Here is a 15,968-nt window from a genome sequence, read left to right as displayed (position 1 = left end):
GTTCCCACAAACAATGATACCCACAGAGTACTTTGCATTCTTCTTTGATGGGGAGTCAGGGACATTAAACAGTCTTTTTAAGCCTGAATGTTCCTTGTCTTGAAGTGTCAGGGTCCTCCCCTGCAATAGCCTTAAGTCACTTTATACCTCCAATAAGTTATAATCAGGGATTTGGTTTGATCCCTTTTATCAGACAACCTGCTAGTGGTGTTTGTGCTACATAGCCTGTAAATCTTTCCTGACCCTGAAGTCTACAGCACATAGTTGGGATTAATATCGTCAATATAGGATTGCTAAATTGTACCAAACCTTTCCTGTTCCACAGGGCAGGAGCATATAGTGCATGAGGTCTACATTACTGATACCAAAGATTGGATTTTTAGATGCTTCATGGATACATAAACTTTGAGTAAATGAAGGTGTTATGTATACTATGTGGAGTAAATGGAATAAAGTGACATAGAACACTGATACTGATAGGTTACTGAATTGTACAAACAAACAAATGGACACTTTTGCTGTGTGAGACATCCCAGCGCCTAGGGTAATGTCAAGGAGATAGATAGGACAGGACCAAAAACCAAAAGGAGGAAAAAAGGAATAAACCTCCCACATCTTACACAACAGAGCATGCATTCTATGATATGCCATGGACTTAGTAACACTGACTGGAAAAGAGATCAAAATAGTTTTTATCACATTTTGAAAGAAGCTACTTGCTCCATGCCTATGAATAAGAATCACATGCTGTACAGTGCAAAACACTTTAGGCGTTTACCTCCCATCTGGGAGCTGTACCCTGTTATTTGCGATGTGTGTTGAGAAATGTGAATCTTTACTTGACTGCTCCCGCCTGGCTTCCTGTTTGCTGTACAGGAAGGAGCAGTTCATATAGGCTATCTAGGTTTCATTAAAACATTTGACACTGGGTTCATCTCCATCTCCAGAAGGATATTAACATTGTGGAGATAGTTCAGAGGTGGGCTACTAAAATGGTAAATGGTTTGCAGAATTAAAAAGGGATAGCAATTTGTACAGCTTAGAGGACAGAAGAGAGGGTGAGGGGGTGCGATAGAAACATTTAAATACTTAAGAGTTTTTAACAAAGTACAAGAGAGAAGGAGAAATGTTAGAACAAGGTTATCCTATAAATCAGATTCTTAGATGTAATGTATGGAAGACTGGTAGATAAATGGAACAACCTTCCAACACAGGCGATAGCCCTGTTGCAACGGTATTCCTGTATAGGTTTATTTATTCATTTACTTGGGTCCTCACACACTTGCTTTTCTTTGAGAAGTGGTATAAGACTTGGAGAATTTTAAATGCATGGACAAAATCCATATAACACAGTACAGTATTCTTCAAAACAAGACCACTAGGCCATAATCACATTTCATGGGCACAGAAAAGTGAAGGGTAGAGAGAGGTTCACTCATCCCAGCGCACAACTTTTATGTTTTCCTGTCTGGTGTGGACGTGTGAAAGCACTGCAGAGTTTCATGGCACTATAAAAGTCAATAAACAGTTAAAGGCAAATATGGGTCCATTAGGCCTCCAATTGAACACATTTTACCCTTAGGTTTTTTCCATTGTACTTCAAATTCAAATGATCCTTAGACAATGCTTGATACTCCCTGGTGGTTTAATTAACAACCAAATAAAAAAAAAAATAATAACTTTTTCAGGCAAATATCTCCAGGACAGATACATGTATAGCTTGGACAGTGCCAAATATGTAATCTTGTTCAAGCAAAGTAATGCAAACATTTACTTTGGACAAGCTAAAATAGAAGGGAGAGTATTGTTTTACAGGAGGATTAAACCCAACCACCGTACGCCCCCATGAACCAAAGCCATGGAGCACTGCAAGAACACACTGGCACTGGAAGGGTTGAGACGCTGTTCGCCGAACTCTTCTGTTTCACATTCAATATCCCGCTGTTAAAGCAAACTTGCTAATGCCCTTGCCTGTTAAACAAAACTCTCAAGCTGGAATAATGAAGAACCCTTGAAGCTGTTAGCTTCCTTCATCGTTTTGCAATTCATGCCGTACAGGAAGCCCATTACATCATCTTTTCAGTGCTTAGGATACAAACAAGTAGCCACAGAAGCTTAGTGACACTTACAGCTCCAGAATGAGAATGACATCTGTTTTGTTCTCGTACACCTCGTGCAGAGTGATCACGTTGGGATGTTGGATCTCTTTCAGTATGCTGACCTCCCTCTCTATGTCCTCCCGGGTCACTCCACGCCGGCTTGATTTGGTTCTCCGCTTTTTGATGAACTTTGCAGCGTACTGAACACCTGCGCTTTTCTCCTGACATTTTTTTACCACTGCAAACTGGCCACTGTAAAAAAAAAATTAATTTAAAATTTTAAATAAACAAAGAAATTATGTTTTTTTTCTGACATTAAAGACTGAAGAATCACATCACTCTTACTTATAGCCAAATATTTAAGCCAATACATTAGCTAATGTAATACTCGTTTAAATCTATACCATACATGTTTAAGTTCGTGCAGTCCAGTTTAATGACATCCCATTTATAGAAACAGACTGTGTTGGCAGATAAGAACCATTCGGCCCATGTATCCTGCCCAATTTCTGAATTTCATATATTTATGGTATGATATAATATAAAAAATATAATAATAAAGTAATCCCATCCCAACATAACGCGCTGCAAAGATCATTTTATTTATTTTTTGCCTGGCTCTTTCATCATTCTTCAATGTAAAACATCAAACAGATAGTCTATATGTCTGCTTTATGTCCTGCCAGCCACTGACCTTAGCGCAGAGGTCTGGATCAATGGAAGGTTATGGCCATAAACCACAAAGCTCTCAAAAGGCAACCCACTACATGACACAACCCCCACCATCCCTAATCAGAGAGAAATAAAAAAAAATACCGTATATAATAATAATATTTTCAAAGAGTTTTTGCTTCAGGTGAAAGTGTTACATATTAAAACACTTTATTGTTAAAGATAATTCTATAAAATTAGTTATAGGTTATCCAGCGCCAACAATACATGATACATACATTTAAAGGGTATGGCAAAACTAGAATTGACAGACTGGTACAAACCAATACATTAGGTAAAGAGGGCCCTGCTCGCAAACTTAAAACTTTCTCAAGTTTTAAAGATCAAGTGCAGCACAGTTCCAAAATGGGGTGAACATGACTTCACAAATGGGTTGTGGCCAGGTTACAGAAGTAAAATCTTTGAGTATGACCCCAGTGTTAAAATATTTAAGGGATTTTCTTTGATTACAATGCATTTGTGAGGCCCACAAGGATAAACATTATTTCACCCTACCACGTATCCACTGAAATGTCTCTGATGCTACAATATTTGATTTTTAAGCCATCTGTGAGGTACTCTCCATAAAAAGTAGCACACAACAATCAGAACTAAACTTTTTTATTCACAGCTACAGACTTAAAAGAGCACAAAGTTACAGAATACAGGGACTGCTTTAAGGACAAGTCAACTAGTTCATAAAAGACCTAGGGGAGGCTTTTACTCAAAGTTTTTTGTGTTTTTTTTTATTACCTTTTTTTGTTTGGCTTCATAGGTTTTATGAGATTACTCCTTTGGTATGGTGTCAGTATGACTTTGTTAATTATTTACAAACCCCAAAGCTATAGCTTTCAGGAGTTTATGACCTGTAACTTTTGTGTACACTTGGACTCTGATCAAAAGGTTGCCAACCAGAAAGCTGCATGCTATCATAAAAAAAAGGTCCTGCGATTTCCACCCTAGTCCTTAAGACACACCAGTAATCTAGGTTTTATGAATTACCCTAAAGGAAAAGACTGTGGTAAAATGTGGAAATCATGTCCCGTTATTGTGCCTTGAAAGTATCAGTCTGAATATCACTACATTTCTACAATTCCTTGGTGACCATCAAATCTTCCAAAGAAGATCTGTTTCAATTGATGAAACAATTGAATAAACCCTCTGACAATAGAGAATGTAAAAAAGGGATAAAGTCCATGTCAGCCTAACCAAAAAGTATGCATATTAAAATTATTTATGAGTACTTTAATATACATTCTTTAAAAGTACAATTTAAATAATAATAAAACACTTAGCTGCAGCTCTCCTTGTCCTGAGTAGCCATCGGCTGCTTGACGCAAAGGCAATTTAGGAATCTCCCCATGCATTTGCAAGGGAGGGAACCTTGGTGATTTAAAGGGACCTCAGCTATGGTATTTGCAAGGGGGACACCTTGAGGATTTAAAGGGACCTCTGTTATAGTACGCATTAATGACGAGAAGCGTCTCTTCAATGTAGGGCTACTTATAAATGATAGCTAATACATACAGAAAACTACTATACTACTATGGATTTTCATACGAGTTACACTACGTACCTCAATGAACCAAGTTTAAATACAGAAGCCCTGCTCTGCTTCAACAAGCAACTCGTGAGCTGAACATCTACTGGTGAACTTAGCGTGGGCAGCTGATGCTCCAAGCTGTGTTCCTCAATGTGACAGCTTACGATGGTTTGTTTCTGGTGCATCAAAAACACAGTTTTTCAGGACTTTGGGTAAGCTCTCATTCATGTTTCACTAGGGTTACGGGGAATATGTGTTTGGGTTTATTTTGTTAGTGTAGGACTGTTAACCTTTGAGGAATAAAGCAAGAAAAAATATGAACCTATCACAAGGAGTTTGCAGAGATGAATGCCTGAGAAACCACCAATAATACCACACATATAAAATACTTTAATACTTGGAAAGGAAGCACAGGGGAAAAATAACATAGGAACTGAATAAACCCACGAAAGAGGATTCAAGGCTCACAATAAAATGCATTCACTGATTAAGAAAGCTAATCTCAATATGAATTTTACAGTACAAGTATGAATATCTAGCCTACAAAACCAATTTGTTTAACAGAAAAGGATCAAGTCCCACAATGAAATCAAATGATAAGCATCTGTTGGAACAAACAGCCCTGTAATAACAGTGATTTTGCAGTGTGATCTTCTAATACCTATCATATTACTGCTAAATTAAATTACTGAGATGCATCCTTTCACTAAACTTGGCAGGCTGCCTTTACCTTCCTACGCCTAAGATCCAAACCAAAGATCTACAGTGCTCACAAGGGAACCCATATGCTTGTTGAGCAAACCCAACAAACCTCTTTTGCAGCCTTGGTTCATCGGTACTGGTGTGAGCCAAGATTAAAAGTATGTCTACATTTAACTGCAAAAACTTTAAAAAACCCCAAAAAAAAACACTAAAAAAAAACTGGCTCCAAATACTTTTTTCCCACTCAAAAGCCATTGTGATCAGAATTTCATATTTTGTACATGCACATACATACATGGTACACATACAGAAACACATTTTTATTTTCAAGTCTGCTTATTTAACCCCTTAATGACAACTGACTGTCCGGGCACATCACCCGAAAACGAACGGTTAAAGACAATTGACATGCCAGGACCGTCATGACTTTAAACGGGTGCAGAAAGCGATCTACGTTCGCTTTCTGCACCCAAACGGTGTTGCTGTAATGCCTCGACCTCGAGGCATTCAGCAACGCCACGATCGGCGCTAGACGCCCGTTTTAAAAGCGTTTAGGAGGTGATCACTTCCTAAACTTAAATGGTGTCGCTGGAATGCCTCGATCAGGAGGCATTCAGCGACCCCAAACACTTACCCCCAGGACAGGCTGTGACCGCTATCTGCTGACATACAGTAACACACAAACACAACATCACGTGCTCTTATATGCTAACATCATACACACGCACACACTATCCAACAACACAAACACACACTGAATGGCACTATAGACTCTGGCACTATATACACATACGCTAATACTACCGTAAACACGCTGACTGTAACACGCTACATATACACACACATAACACTGCTCTCCATCCCCTTACCTGGTGGAGACCTGTCTGCACTGTGTGATAGCTGGGAAAGAAACAGGCGGAAAAAGACAAGTCTGTAGTCTACTTGTCCTTTTAATTGTGGCACCTATGAACGACATGTGCCTTCCTATGGGAATGCCATAGCATGACCCCTAGCTCATGCAGTCTCATCTCTTTGGTCTCCATCTTGGTAGTGTAACCCACATCTTCTGGGTCCCCCCCAAACCAGACTGTACTTTAAGGTTGTGGGGAGCAAACGATCCCCACAGCTCAGCCACATCTCCAGTGCTCAACGCCAATTAGATCTCCACCTTTGTTGCCGCTGGGCAGACTGACCAAAAAAAAAGTTCCTTCTTCCTAACCAGATAGAAAATCACATGTGGAAGAATGAGGGGTACAACTTTTCCAGCCCTAGCAAAGTTAGGAAGAGGATTGTATCTCTAAAAAGTTATTTTAACATTTATTTAAAACTGTCAGAACATTTGCTGGTGAAAAGATATGTTTTTCTTCAAGACTCATTGCTCACATTTGTCCCTAAGTTGAACAACCAAAATAATAGCTTTTTTTCCAGGCTATACATTTCATAAATGTGCTTTATCTTTAGAGCTGAAACAACGAATCGATAAAATCGATAATAATCGATAACGGAAATCATCGATAACGATTTCCGTTATCGATTAATCGAGTGATCAATTCGTTGTTGGAGCACTCGGCTCCTTTTACTTACCTCCGCGAGCGTTCCCCGCTTCTGCTACACGCTCTGCAGTCTCCGCCTTCTTTTAGCTACGTGACGGATGTGACGCGTTCCGGAGGTAAGTATTCTTCATGTCTATGTGCACGGATCGCACAGAGCCACTCGCACAGAGCGGTTCGCTCTGTGCGAGTGGCTCCACTCGCACAGAGCGGTTCGCTCTGTGCGAGTGGCTCCATTCGCACAGAGCGGTTCGTGAGTGTGGGTGCAGGGCAGAGTGGGGGTGGGGGTGCAGGGCAGAGTGGGGGTGGGGGTGCAGGGCAGAGTGGGGGTGGGGGTGCAGGGCAGAGTGGGGGTGGGGGGTGCAGGGCAGGAGACTGGGTGCAGGGCAGAGTGGGGGTGGGGATGCAGGGTGTGAGTGTGGGTGCAGAGCAGAGTGGGAGACTGGGTGCAGGGCAGAGTGGGGGTGGGGATGCAGGGCAGGGTGTGAGTGTGGGTGCAGGGCAGAGTGGGTGCAGGGCAGAGTGTGAGTGTGGGGGCAGGGCAGAATGTGGGGGCAGGGCTGGGTGCAGGGCAGAGTTAGAGACTGGGTGCAGGGGCACAGTGCAAAGTGCTGGGTGCAAAGTGCCAGTGCTGGGTGCAAAGTGCCAGGGCTGGGTGCAAAGTGCTGGGTGCAAAGTGCCAGGGCTGGGTGCAAAGTGCAAAGTGCTGGTGCAAAGTGCTGAATGCTGGGTGCAAAGTGCTGGATGCAAAGTGCCAGGGCTGGGTGCAAAGTGCTGGGTGCAAAGTGCCAGGGCTGGGTGCAAAGTGCAAAGTGCTGGTGCAAAGTGCTGAATGCTGGGTGCAAAGTGCTGGATGCAAAGTGCCAGGGCTGGGGCAAAGTGCTGGGTGCAAAGTGCTGGGTGCAAAGTGCCAGGGCTGGGTGCAAAGTGCTGGGTGCAAAGTGCTGGGTGCAAAGTGCTGGGGCAAAGTTTCTTGAACAGTAATAGTCCACCTCTTTTCAGAATGTTTGGGGTTATTTTGTTTCATAAATATTGTGTTTGGGTTCTTGTACTTTGAAAATATTGTTTTTTATTACATCATAACAAAATAAGAATGTTAATGTAAATTTTAAGTTGTTTTTTAACATCCAGTTCATTAAATTCTTTTAAATAAACGAAAAATTTGCATATTGTTTTTTTTATCCGATTAATCGATTAATCGAAAAAATAATCGGCCGATTAATCGATTATTAAAATAATCGTTAGTTGCAGCCCTATTTATCTTTATGGGTTATTAGATATGATAGTTGCCAAACCGGTATTGTTACTTACAGGAGTGCAAGTCTCATAAAACGGACTCCTTTGAGAACGCTTCTTTTATTTAAACAAACACAGAGCTGCCATTGTGGGGATTATTATTCTTGTCTCATTTGTAATTATGACAATTTACATCTAGCTAACTACTCCCATCACAGCCAACCCAGAGTGTATTGGAGCGACAATTCGCATCCCCTTTGGGCTTACAAAAATGGGTAGTATATGGAAACTGTGTTAATTCCATCCCACCAAAGGCAAATATCAGGTCATTTTCCTTAACCACTTGTCACAGGGGAAAACCACTATTACTGTACTATGGAAACTGTAAAATTAAATCAACTTTAGTATTTTGAAAAATTATCTGCTCGAGTTGTTTTATTATTACTCATAAAATTCAGTAGGTTTTCAGGTTCCTTTTTTTGGTCATGTGACATATAAATGTAAAGTCAGGCCATAAACAGGACAGAAGGAAAGCAGGAAGGTCGAAGGGAGGGGTGGTTGAGGTACACAGTCATATGTTTATCATACGTGCAATAAATGATCAATAACAGGTTCGGTGAGGTTCAGCAAGCTGTTAGCTGAAATACCTGTTTTTATTATACATTCCTGTGCTTTTGTTAACTAAAATATTCCAACCCTTATCGAGAGTGTCTTAAAAGTTCTGCTTCAGATGATAACAAGCCACGCAAAATTCGTCTTTGGTGAACTTTAACCTTAAGGGCACCGAAAGCCACATATGTAGTGAATCGGCCGAAACAGCTAAAGGTCCCTAAATGGTAAGCAAAATTCACAGAAACAGTCTAATCTCAAGTTATTGTCAGGGAAAGAGGAACTGTCAGGTATCACACACAAGGTTAAAGGTTACCCGTGTCGTACATTTCAACAGAATGCTCTAGACATAGTATTTGTTTTTGACAGTAAGGCAATTCATGTTATTTTAGGTTCAGCCTTGGACACACTGTAATTGCAGAGAATAGCAAAATGAATACGATATACAAACTTTCGCATAAAAAAAAAAAAAAAGATCAGTTTGGTAACTCAAAAAGAGCCGTGTATCTGGGCATACAATATATAACAACTCAATGGAAACATTTGATTTTCAGAGAAAAATATACAATATCAGATTTTTTTTATTTGAGGTGATATCGCAAACTACCAATTGAATAAACTTAGTTAACGGAAAAAAATATTTTATGCTTCATTTTTAAAGTTACTTGCGAAGCCAAAACCTCCGGTTTATTGTTATTCAATGCACATGTGGATTGATTGGAAGGTCAGCTTTTTTTTTAAGCAATAGTCTAACTAGTGAGAACTAGCTGAAACCAGTGAGAGAAAAAAAGCTAATGTAGCCGTTAGTGAGATTTTAGAAGCCTTGGCTACCTGACTTCTGGAACTTGTCCAGCTCAACCCAATGTGTTTGCCTCACATGTTGCATAAATAAACGATGATGAACTAAAGGGAACCCAGACATGACTCATGGATTTATGGTGTCATAAGGTATTGCTTCTTTTTTTCATAAGTTATTTTGTCCCTATTGTTATTTTACTGCCCCTCTTTGGTGGCTGTTGATTTGCTCACTGCGAGAAGGTATATGTAATTTTAAGTTTCTTCGGGGCAGCATTTCAACAGATGGAAGCTCATCTATTTGATAGGCGACTGTATGGCTGAATATTTTCAAGAGGTCCCTTCTTATGTCCCATTCAGAAAGTCTCACATACATAATATAACAGGCACAGCAACATGTCTGACAAATATAATGCCTCATTGAACTGACATGACTTTGAACAATACTTCATAGAAATATTGGTGTAGTGATAACCTTTGTCATTATCTACAATATATTTGATTAGTGGGTTATCACTGGCAATGGGATAACCACATTATAGTGGCTGAGCTCTGTCACTCGTTATGTTTTAATTAGGAATTTTAAGGAAGCAATGCTGTGGGATATCCTGTAGTGTTTTGCATGGCCAATTAAGATCAGGGCCAAATAAATAATCACGCCACTGCAGATCCTTAACTACAGATAACGCACCAGAAGGTCACAACTCATCAAATCATGAACAAATGTCAGATGGCTCCCTGAAAAAGAAGGTCAACTTGCCAAAAACTGGTATGTTCAGAATCAAAAAACAAGTTCATGTGAGACTGTAGTGCATAACATGCCTAGCGTGTTTCATAATGACTACTCTGCGGTGTCATTAATGACATCCTAATGACCTATAGCTTTAAGAACACATTTAAAGCATGCCAGTAATGTTTACAGGTTTATTAAGCATCGGTATTTGCCAAACATATTATCAAAGTGTTTACCAATTAAAAAAAAAAAAAAAAAAAAAAAAAAAGCCCTGCACTTAAATGTATAATAAGAGCTGTGGTTCCGGTTGCAAATGCATGGGGAAGGATTCATTTTTGCCACTTCCAGCTACTTGCTGTATGGAGGACCACCCAACACATACAAGAAATGCCAAACAGAGCTGCAGCTTCTCTGTAAGGCAAGTATTTATGTCTTAAACGTTGTAATGATCCATATTAAAGTACTCGCATTGAATTTTAATTTGCAACCAATCTGAAAAGGTTATTCATATGATTCACTGAATAGTCACTGCATCTTTAATTCTAGTAGACAAATGTAGCAGCCTTCATATAAATACATGTGTCCCTTTAACCTCTTATCCATTCATCCATTTAAAACGAGCTTCTTTACCTAAGATTAAATTAGTATTGTTTGAGCAGAAAAAATATACAGTCACCAGGATGCCATTGTGTACAGAACAAATAATAACTAAGGCAAAACGGCAAAGCAAGGCATGGGAACTTGCTGCCAGAATGTTAGAACCAGGACCTAGAACTGCATTTTTTTTTTCTTAGTATTGTGAAAGAGGCCTGGTTTGGAAGAGAGTTAAGTAAAGAATTCAGGAATTTAAAAAAGGAAAAACCTTACAAGAGTTAGAGTGTAAAAGATATTTTAGATTAATTCTTTATCAAAGACCGAAAAAGCAAAAAACATACTAGAATATAAATCATATGGCCAAAGAGAAACACTTGTGTAATTTTCAAGAAAAAATAAAATGAGGTAAAAACAGAATCATCTGAATGACAATTATTTATACAGAGCCATCACTACACAGAGCCATATAATTTGATTTAATATTTAATGCATGCAATGGACAATTAAACCGGCAGCCGTTTAGGACCAGACTACCAACTCTTTAGAAGTTCTTAGGCAAAAGTGGTTACAAAATGTCCTTTGCTCTATGACAGGATGCTGGGAAGGTTTAAAAAGAGGACATTCTTGGGAGAATTTCATCCTTTGTCAGCCAGTACTTACTAGTGATGGGAAGTTCGGATCATTAAAGTGAATCGGATCATTTCGATTCGTTCACTGAAATTATCCGATTCATGATCCGGATCTTCGGATCACTCAGTGTGTCTGCACGGAGTTACTGTTTTCCAGTAACTCCGTGCAGGCACACTAACGATTGGCCCCGCCCCTTTCATTATGAATCCTCCCCCCTGCCTCCAGTGATGTCAATGAAGGCAGAGAGTCGTTCAAAGATTCGGATCTTACAGGGATCCGAATCTTACAGAGATCCGTAAGATCCGGATCACTGTAAGATCCGGATCATTGTAAGATCCGGATCTTTGAACGACTCTCTGCCTTCATTGGCATTCTAATCATTCAGAGAATGTCACCATACTGTTATAAATAAATACATTAATAATCACTGCCCCCAGGATTTACATTCCCCTTTACCTGCAACTGCACCTTAAGCTAACTTTATTAAATTAATTAAATTAACCCTCACCATTAAATTAACCCTAAACACCCCATCAACCATGACTGCCCTAAAATTAACCCTTAACACCCCATCAACCATGACTGCCCCTAAAATTAACCCTTAACACCCCATTAACCATAACTGCCCCCAAATTAACCCTAAACACCCCATTAAGCATAACTGCCCCTAAATTAACCCTAAACACCCCATTAAGCATAACTGCCCCCAAATTAACCCTAAACACCCCATTAAGCATAACTGCCCCCAAATTAACACTAAAGACCCCATTAAGCATAACTGCCCCCAAATTAACACTAAAGACCCCATTAAGCATAACTGCCCCCAAATTAACCCTAAACACCCCATTAAGCATAACTGCCCCCAAATTAACCCTAAACACCTCATTAAGCATAAATGCCCCTAAATTAACACTAAAGACCCCATTAAGCATAACTGCCCCCAAATTAACCCTAAACACCTCATTAAGCATAACTGCCCCTAAATTAACACTAAAGACCCCATTAAGCATAACTGCCCCTAAATTATCCTTAAACACCCCATTAAGCATAACTGCCCCCAAATTAACACTAAAGACCCCATCAACCATACCAATTTATTAGGGTTAATTTCAGGGGCCGTTATGGTTAATGGGGTCTTTAGGGTTAATTTCAGGGGCCGTTATGGTTAATGGGATCTTTACGGTTAATTTCAGGGGCAGTTATGGTTGATGGGGTATAAGGGTTAATTTTATGCTGATGATTGAGGGTTAATTTAATTAATTTAATAAAGTTAACTGTAGGTGCAGTTATAGGTAAAGGGGGGCAAACTCAGGGGAATCTAAATCCTGGGGGCAGTGTGAACATTATTAATGTATTTATTTATAAAAGTATGGTATCAGTGATATTCTCTGAATGATTCGAATCTCTGTAAGATTCGGATCCTTGTAAGATCCGGATCCCTGTAAGATTCGAATCATTCGACTCTTCGGTTCATTCGACTCTTCGGTTCATTCGACTCTTCGGTTCATTCGACTCTTCGGTTCATTCGACTCTTTGAACGACTCTCTGACTCTATGAGTCATCGTTCCTGTGAGAATTAATGAGCTGTAACCTGACCCCAGAGTGCTCTGCAGATGACTCACAGCTCTAGGATCAGGTTACAGCTGCATGATGATTCACAGACTGAACCGCTACAAACGAATCGTTCAGTCTAGTGAACCGACTCATCCGGATCACTAAAAAGAACCGGATCAAATGAACGATTCGTTCATGATCCGGACATCACTAGTACTTACAGAATAAGCTAACCCAAAGACAGAGTTCTATTAGAATAGGGCTGAAATCCTATTAATCCTACTTCATATTAGCCTGGCACGATCATGCAGACAGGATGGACAGCACTCACAGGTTTCACCATGTTGACCGTTCTCAAAATATCACCTAGATATTGCTTTACTAAGAACCGACACTTTTTATTATGGCTTTTACTTCTATCCACGCGACTCTTGCATCTGTATGAACGCATTGCCCTACTGCATTCACCTTTTTGTGTCATTTGGGCCACTTCTGTTACTACTTAAAGGCACGGTTTAATGTTCTGACAATTCCAGACATTTAAAATGTATTCCTCCAAAGTGAATACAATGAATTACTGGACATAGAAGATTCAGCCCTGCTGAAGTAGCTGCCCTCCTCCTCCTCCATGGTTCAACTCTTCAAGCAGCCAATACTCCAATAGAAACCAATGGAAATTACTTGTACACAGGCACACAAGGGTCTGAACAGACCTCAAATAGCAGTGTCTGCCGAGCCAGCTCTGAAGCTAAAGGAGTCGTGAATAATGTGCAAAAAAACCCCAAAATTATAAAAATCACATTTTTTGTTTCCTCAGAATATAACCTCTGTGACAGTGTAAACCCCAGGGAGATGCTTAGTGTGGCATTTGGGTACAGGTGCTATCCAGATCGTAAATATGGGTCCCTGGGGTGGAGCAATTGGAGAGCAGGGTGGGCCAATGCTCCATTTCCCCATTTTGTGGAAATTCCATGCCGGGTTTTCCAGGAGGCAAGAAGTCCACAGGATCCGGTCCGGGATTCCTATGGGGCCGGCATCAGGCACAGGTGCTGGACATTAAAAACCCCTGGAGCCTGATACTCAGGGAGACTGTTGGGGGAAGAGGAGGTTCCCTGTGCTCCCAGGGCAAGGAGAGGCCCTGAAGAAGACAATCTCTGAGCCAAGTAAGGCAATGCCTGCCTGGACATTTTGTGTGTTGTCTGGGGGAGGTTTTCCAGAGCCTGGCGTAGCTGGGTCTGGCTGGGAGGTTGAGGTAGTGGGTGATTAGGCTGGTCAGTCTAGACCAGCATAGTTCAGTTAGACAGGGCTCCAATTGGGAGCTAGGTTTTATTTTTATGATTTGGTTTTTGGGGTTTCAGCAATTAAAAATAAAGTGCTGTTTTGGTCAAAGCTGCTGTTCCTGACTCTGATTGCCCTAGAGGACTGTGCTTAGGACCCCTAAAAGTGACATGTATGGCCCTCATGCTATAGGGTTTGCCACACCTCCAACAAGATGTTTGGTTCTGAATCTAATTCTAATTTTAAAATGTTACATGTGTATGCATTTCTTTAAATAACAGATAGAAAATACATGTAGTTGTAATAACTACAAAGAGTTCTTTTTTACACGCCGTCAAATATTTAATACTGTTCTTGAAAATAAAGGAAAAATATTTGTTTTACTTGGCACTATCTCGTGATCATCTTTTCAAGTAGCTACAGGAACGAAGACATCATGTTGTCACACACCCACAAAAACAGATGGTTCCATAGTTATATAACTTGTGCTACAGAACACAGAGGTCTTCACATATTTTTAGATAAAGATCTCTTCCGAGCAATATCTTTAGAGAGCACAACAATCGGTAAGATTGTGGCAAATTAGATGATCAAAACCCAAAAATAATAAGCATTTTGAAGAGTTCCGTAGCCTTCTCTTGTGAGGTCACTTAGGGCAGCGTGTGGGGAAAGGTAAGCTAAAACAGCGTTTCTCAGCCTGCGGAACATGTACCATGTTTTCTGTTAAGTCCAGAGGTTCTTTAAGACCTTCTTTCCAACAACTAATAGGATTTGTACAACACACATTATCTAGCAGATATTCCTTCCTGCTGGATTACCCCTTTGGCAGAGCAGAAGCTGACAACACGTAACATGAATTATAGCTTGCCTTTGAGCCACTGTTTACTTGCAGACCAAAGCATTTTCTCAAAGGCTTGAAACAGGCAGGTCTGATTAAAGGTAACACACAATGCATGTATGCTTTCGTTGTGAAGACCAGGTGTCACCAAGCACAACATTGCTTACAGTTCCTAACGGTTATGGGATGGCCCCGGATCTTGATGATGTTGACCTAGATAATGCCAAAATAATAATATAAAACCAATGGAGTACAGAAGGCTGGTTACGATCAAAGAAGAGACCTTATCAGTCTTTGGCAAGAAAGCACTTTCCTTCATCATAATTAATTCTGCATGTCTGCTTAATGACCTTTTGGGATAGCGTGTGTGTGAACACCCTGGGACATTGGACGTAAATGTCAATAAAAGAAGTTTGCAAAAGAACAATGCAGTTTAGTAAATTTATATACCATCGCAAGTTTCTCTACTGGAAACACAGGTTCCTGAGTCATTGGGTTTACTTAATTATTTGTTTTTTTGGAAAACATTTTTTAAATTTCCATTAAATTATCCACCAGAACTTACACTTCCTATGCAAAGACAGATATTTATGTTACCAAGAGTTTATGGGCTTCTGGGCTCCGGCTACGTGGAGCCTTCCCTTGCGGGATGCAGCCAGGACTGCACACTGATGTGGGTGGGTGGTTCCACTGACGGCAGCGAGAAACACCCCTATTTAAAGGAAAGGAAAAATGGGCGGGGCGTGTCAAGACCCCGCTCCCACGACCCAGAGGATTTGGGTCTTGAGCCACGTCTTTTCTTGCCTAGTATGCCCTGCATAACCGTATGCAGGGCACAGTAGCCATACTCTGCCACATCACAGGTGATGTATTTACGTGGATAATTTAGGCACATTCCACACATTTTTAATTCAATTTCTCACGGGACAGAACATGCTGACTGCTGTACTTTTAATTTGGGCAGAGGTTTGGTTTCTATCTTACAAGGTAGGTTTTTAATAGTCAGAAACGTAAACTGGAGTATATCAGGATAATACACTTGCAAAGCCTTCAGAGGAGAGACAAACCAGATTGACCAGTTCTTACACATTTGACA

The 15,968-nt window shown here is 40.4% G+C and overlaps 2 protein-coding genes across 5 annotated transcripts in view; one reads left to right on the top strand and one right to left on the bottom strand.

Moving 5' to 3' along the window:
• ISCA1 (iron-sulfur cluster assembly 1) overlaps positions 1 to 15,968 on the top strand; it is a 521,537-nt gene that overhangs the window by 147,338 nt on the left and 358,231 nt on the right. The window lies entirely within an intron of this gene.
• The window catches only part of DAPK1 (death associated protein kinase 1), a 69,501-nt gene that overhangs the window by 30,678 nt on the left and 22,855 nt on the right, over positions 1 to 15,968 (bottom strand). For all 4 annotated transcript variants that reach the window (XM_053467330.1, XM_053467354.1, XM_053467337.1 and 1 more), the window contains exon 3: positions 2,130 to 2,351. In XM_053467330.1, coding sequence (XP_053323305.1) covers positions 2,130 to 2,351 — 222 coding nt within the window. The remainder of the gene's footprint in view (positions 1 to 2,129; positions 2,352 to 15,968) is intronic.

This window comes from Spea bombifrons, chromosome 1 (assembly GCF_027358695.1).
Source record: "Spea bombifrons isolate aSpeBom1 chromosome 1, aSpeBom1.2.pri, whole genome shotgun sequence".
Lineage (NCBI taxonomy): Eukaryota > Metazoa > Chordata > Amphibia > Anura > Pelobatidae > Spea > Spea bombifrons.
The sequence above is the reverse complement of the archived record's forward strand: the minus strand, read 5'-3'. Positions and strand labels throughout refer to the sequence as shown.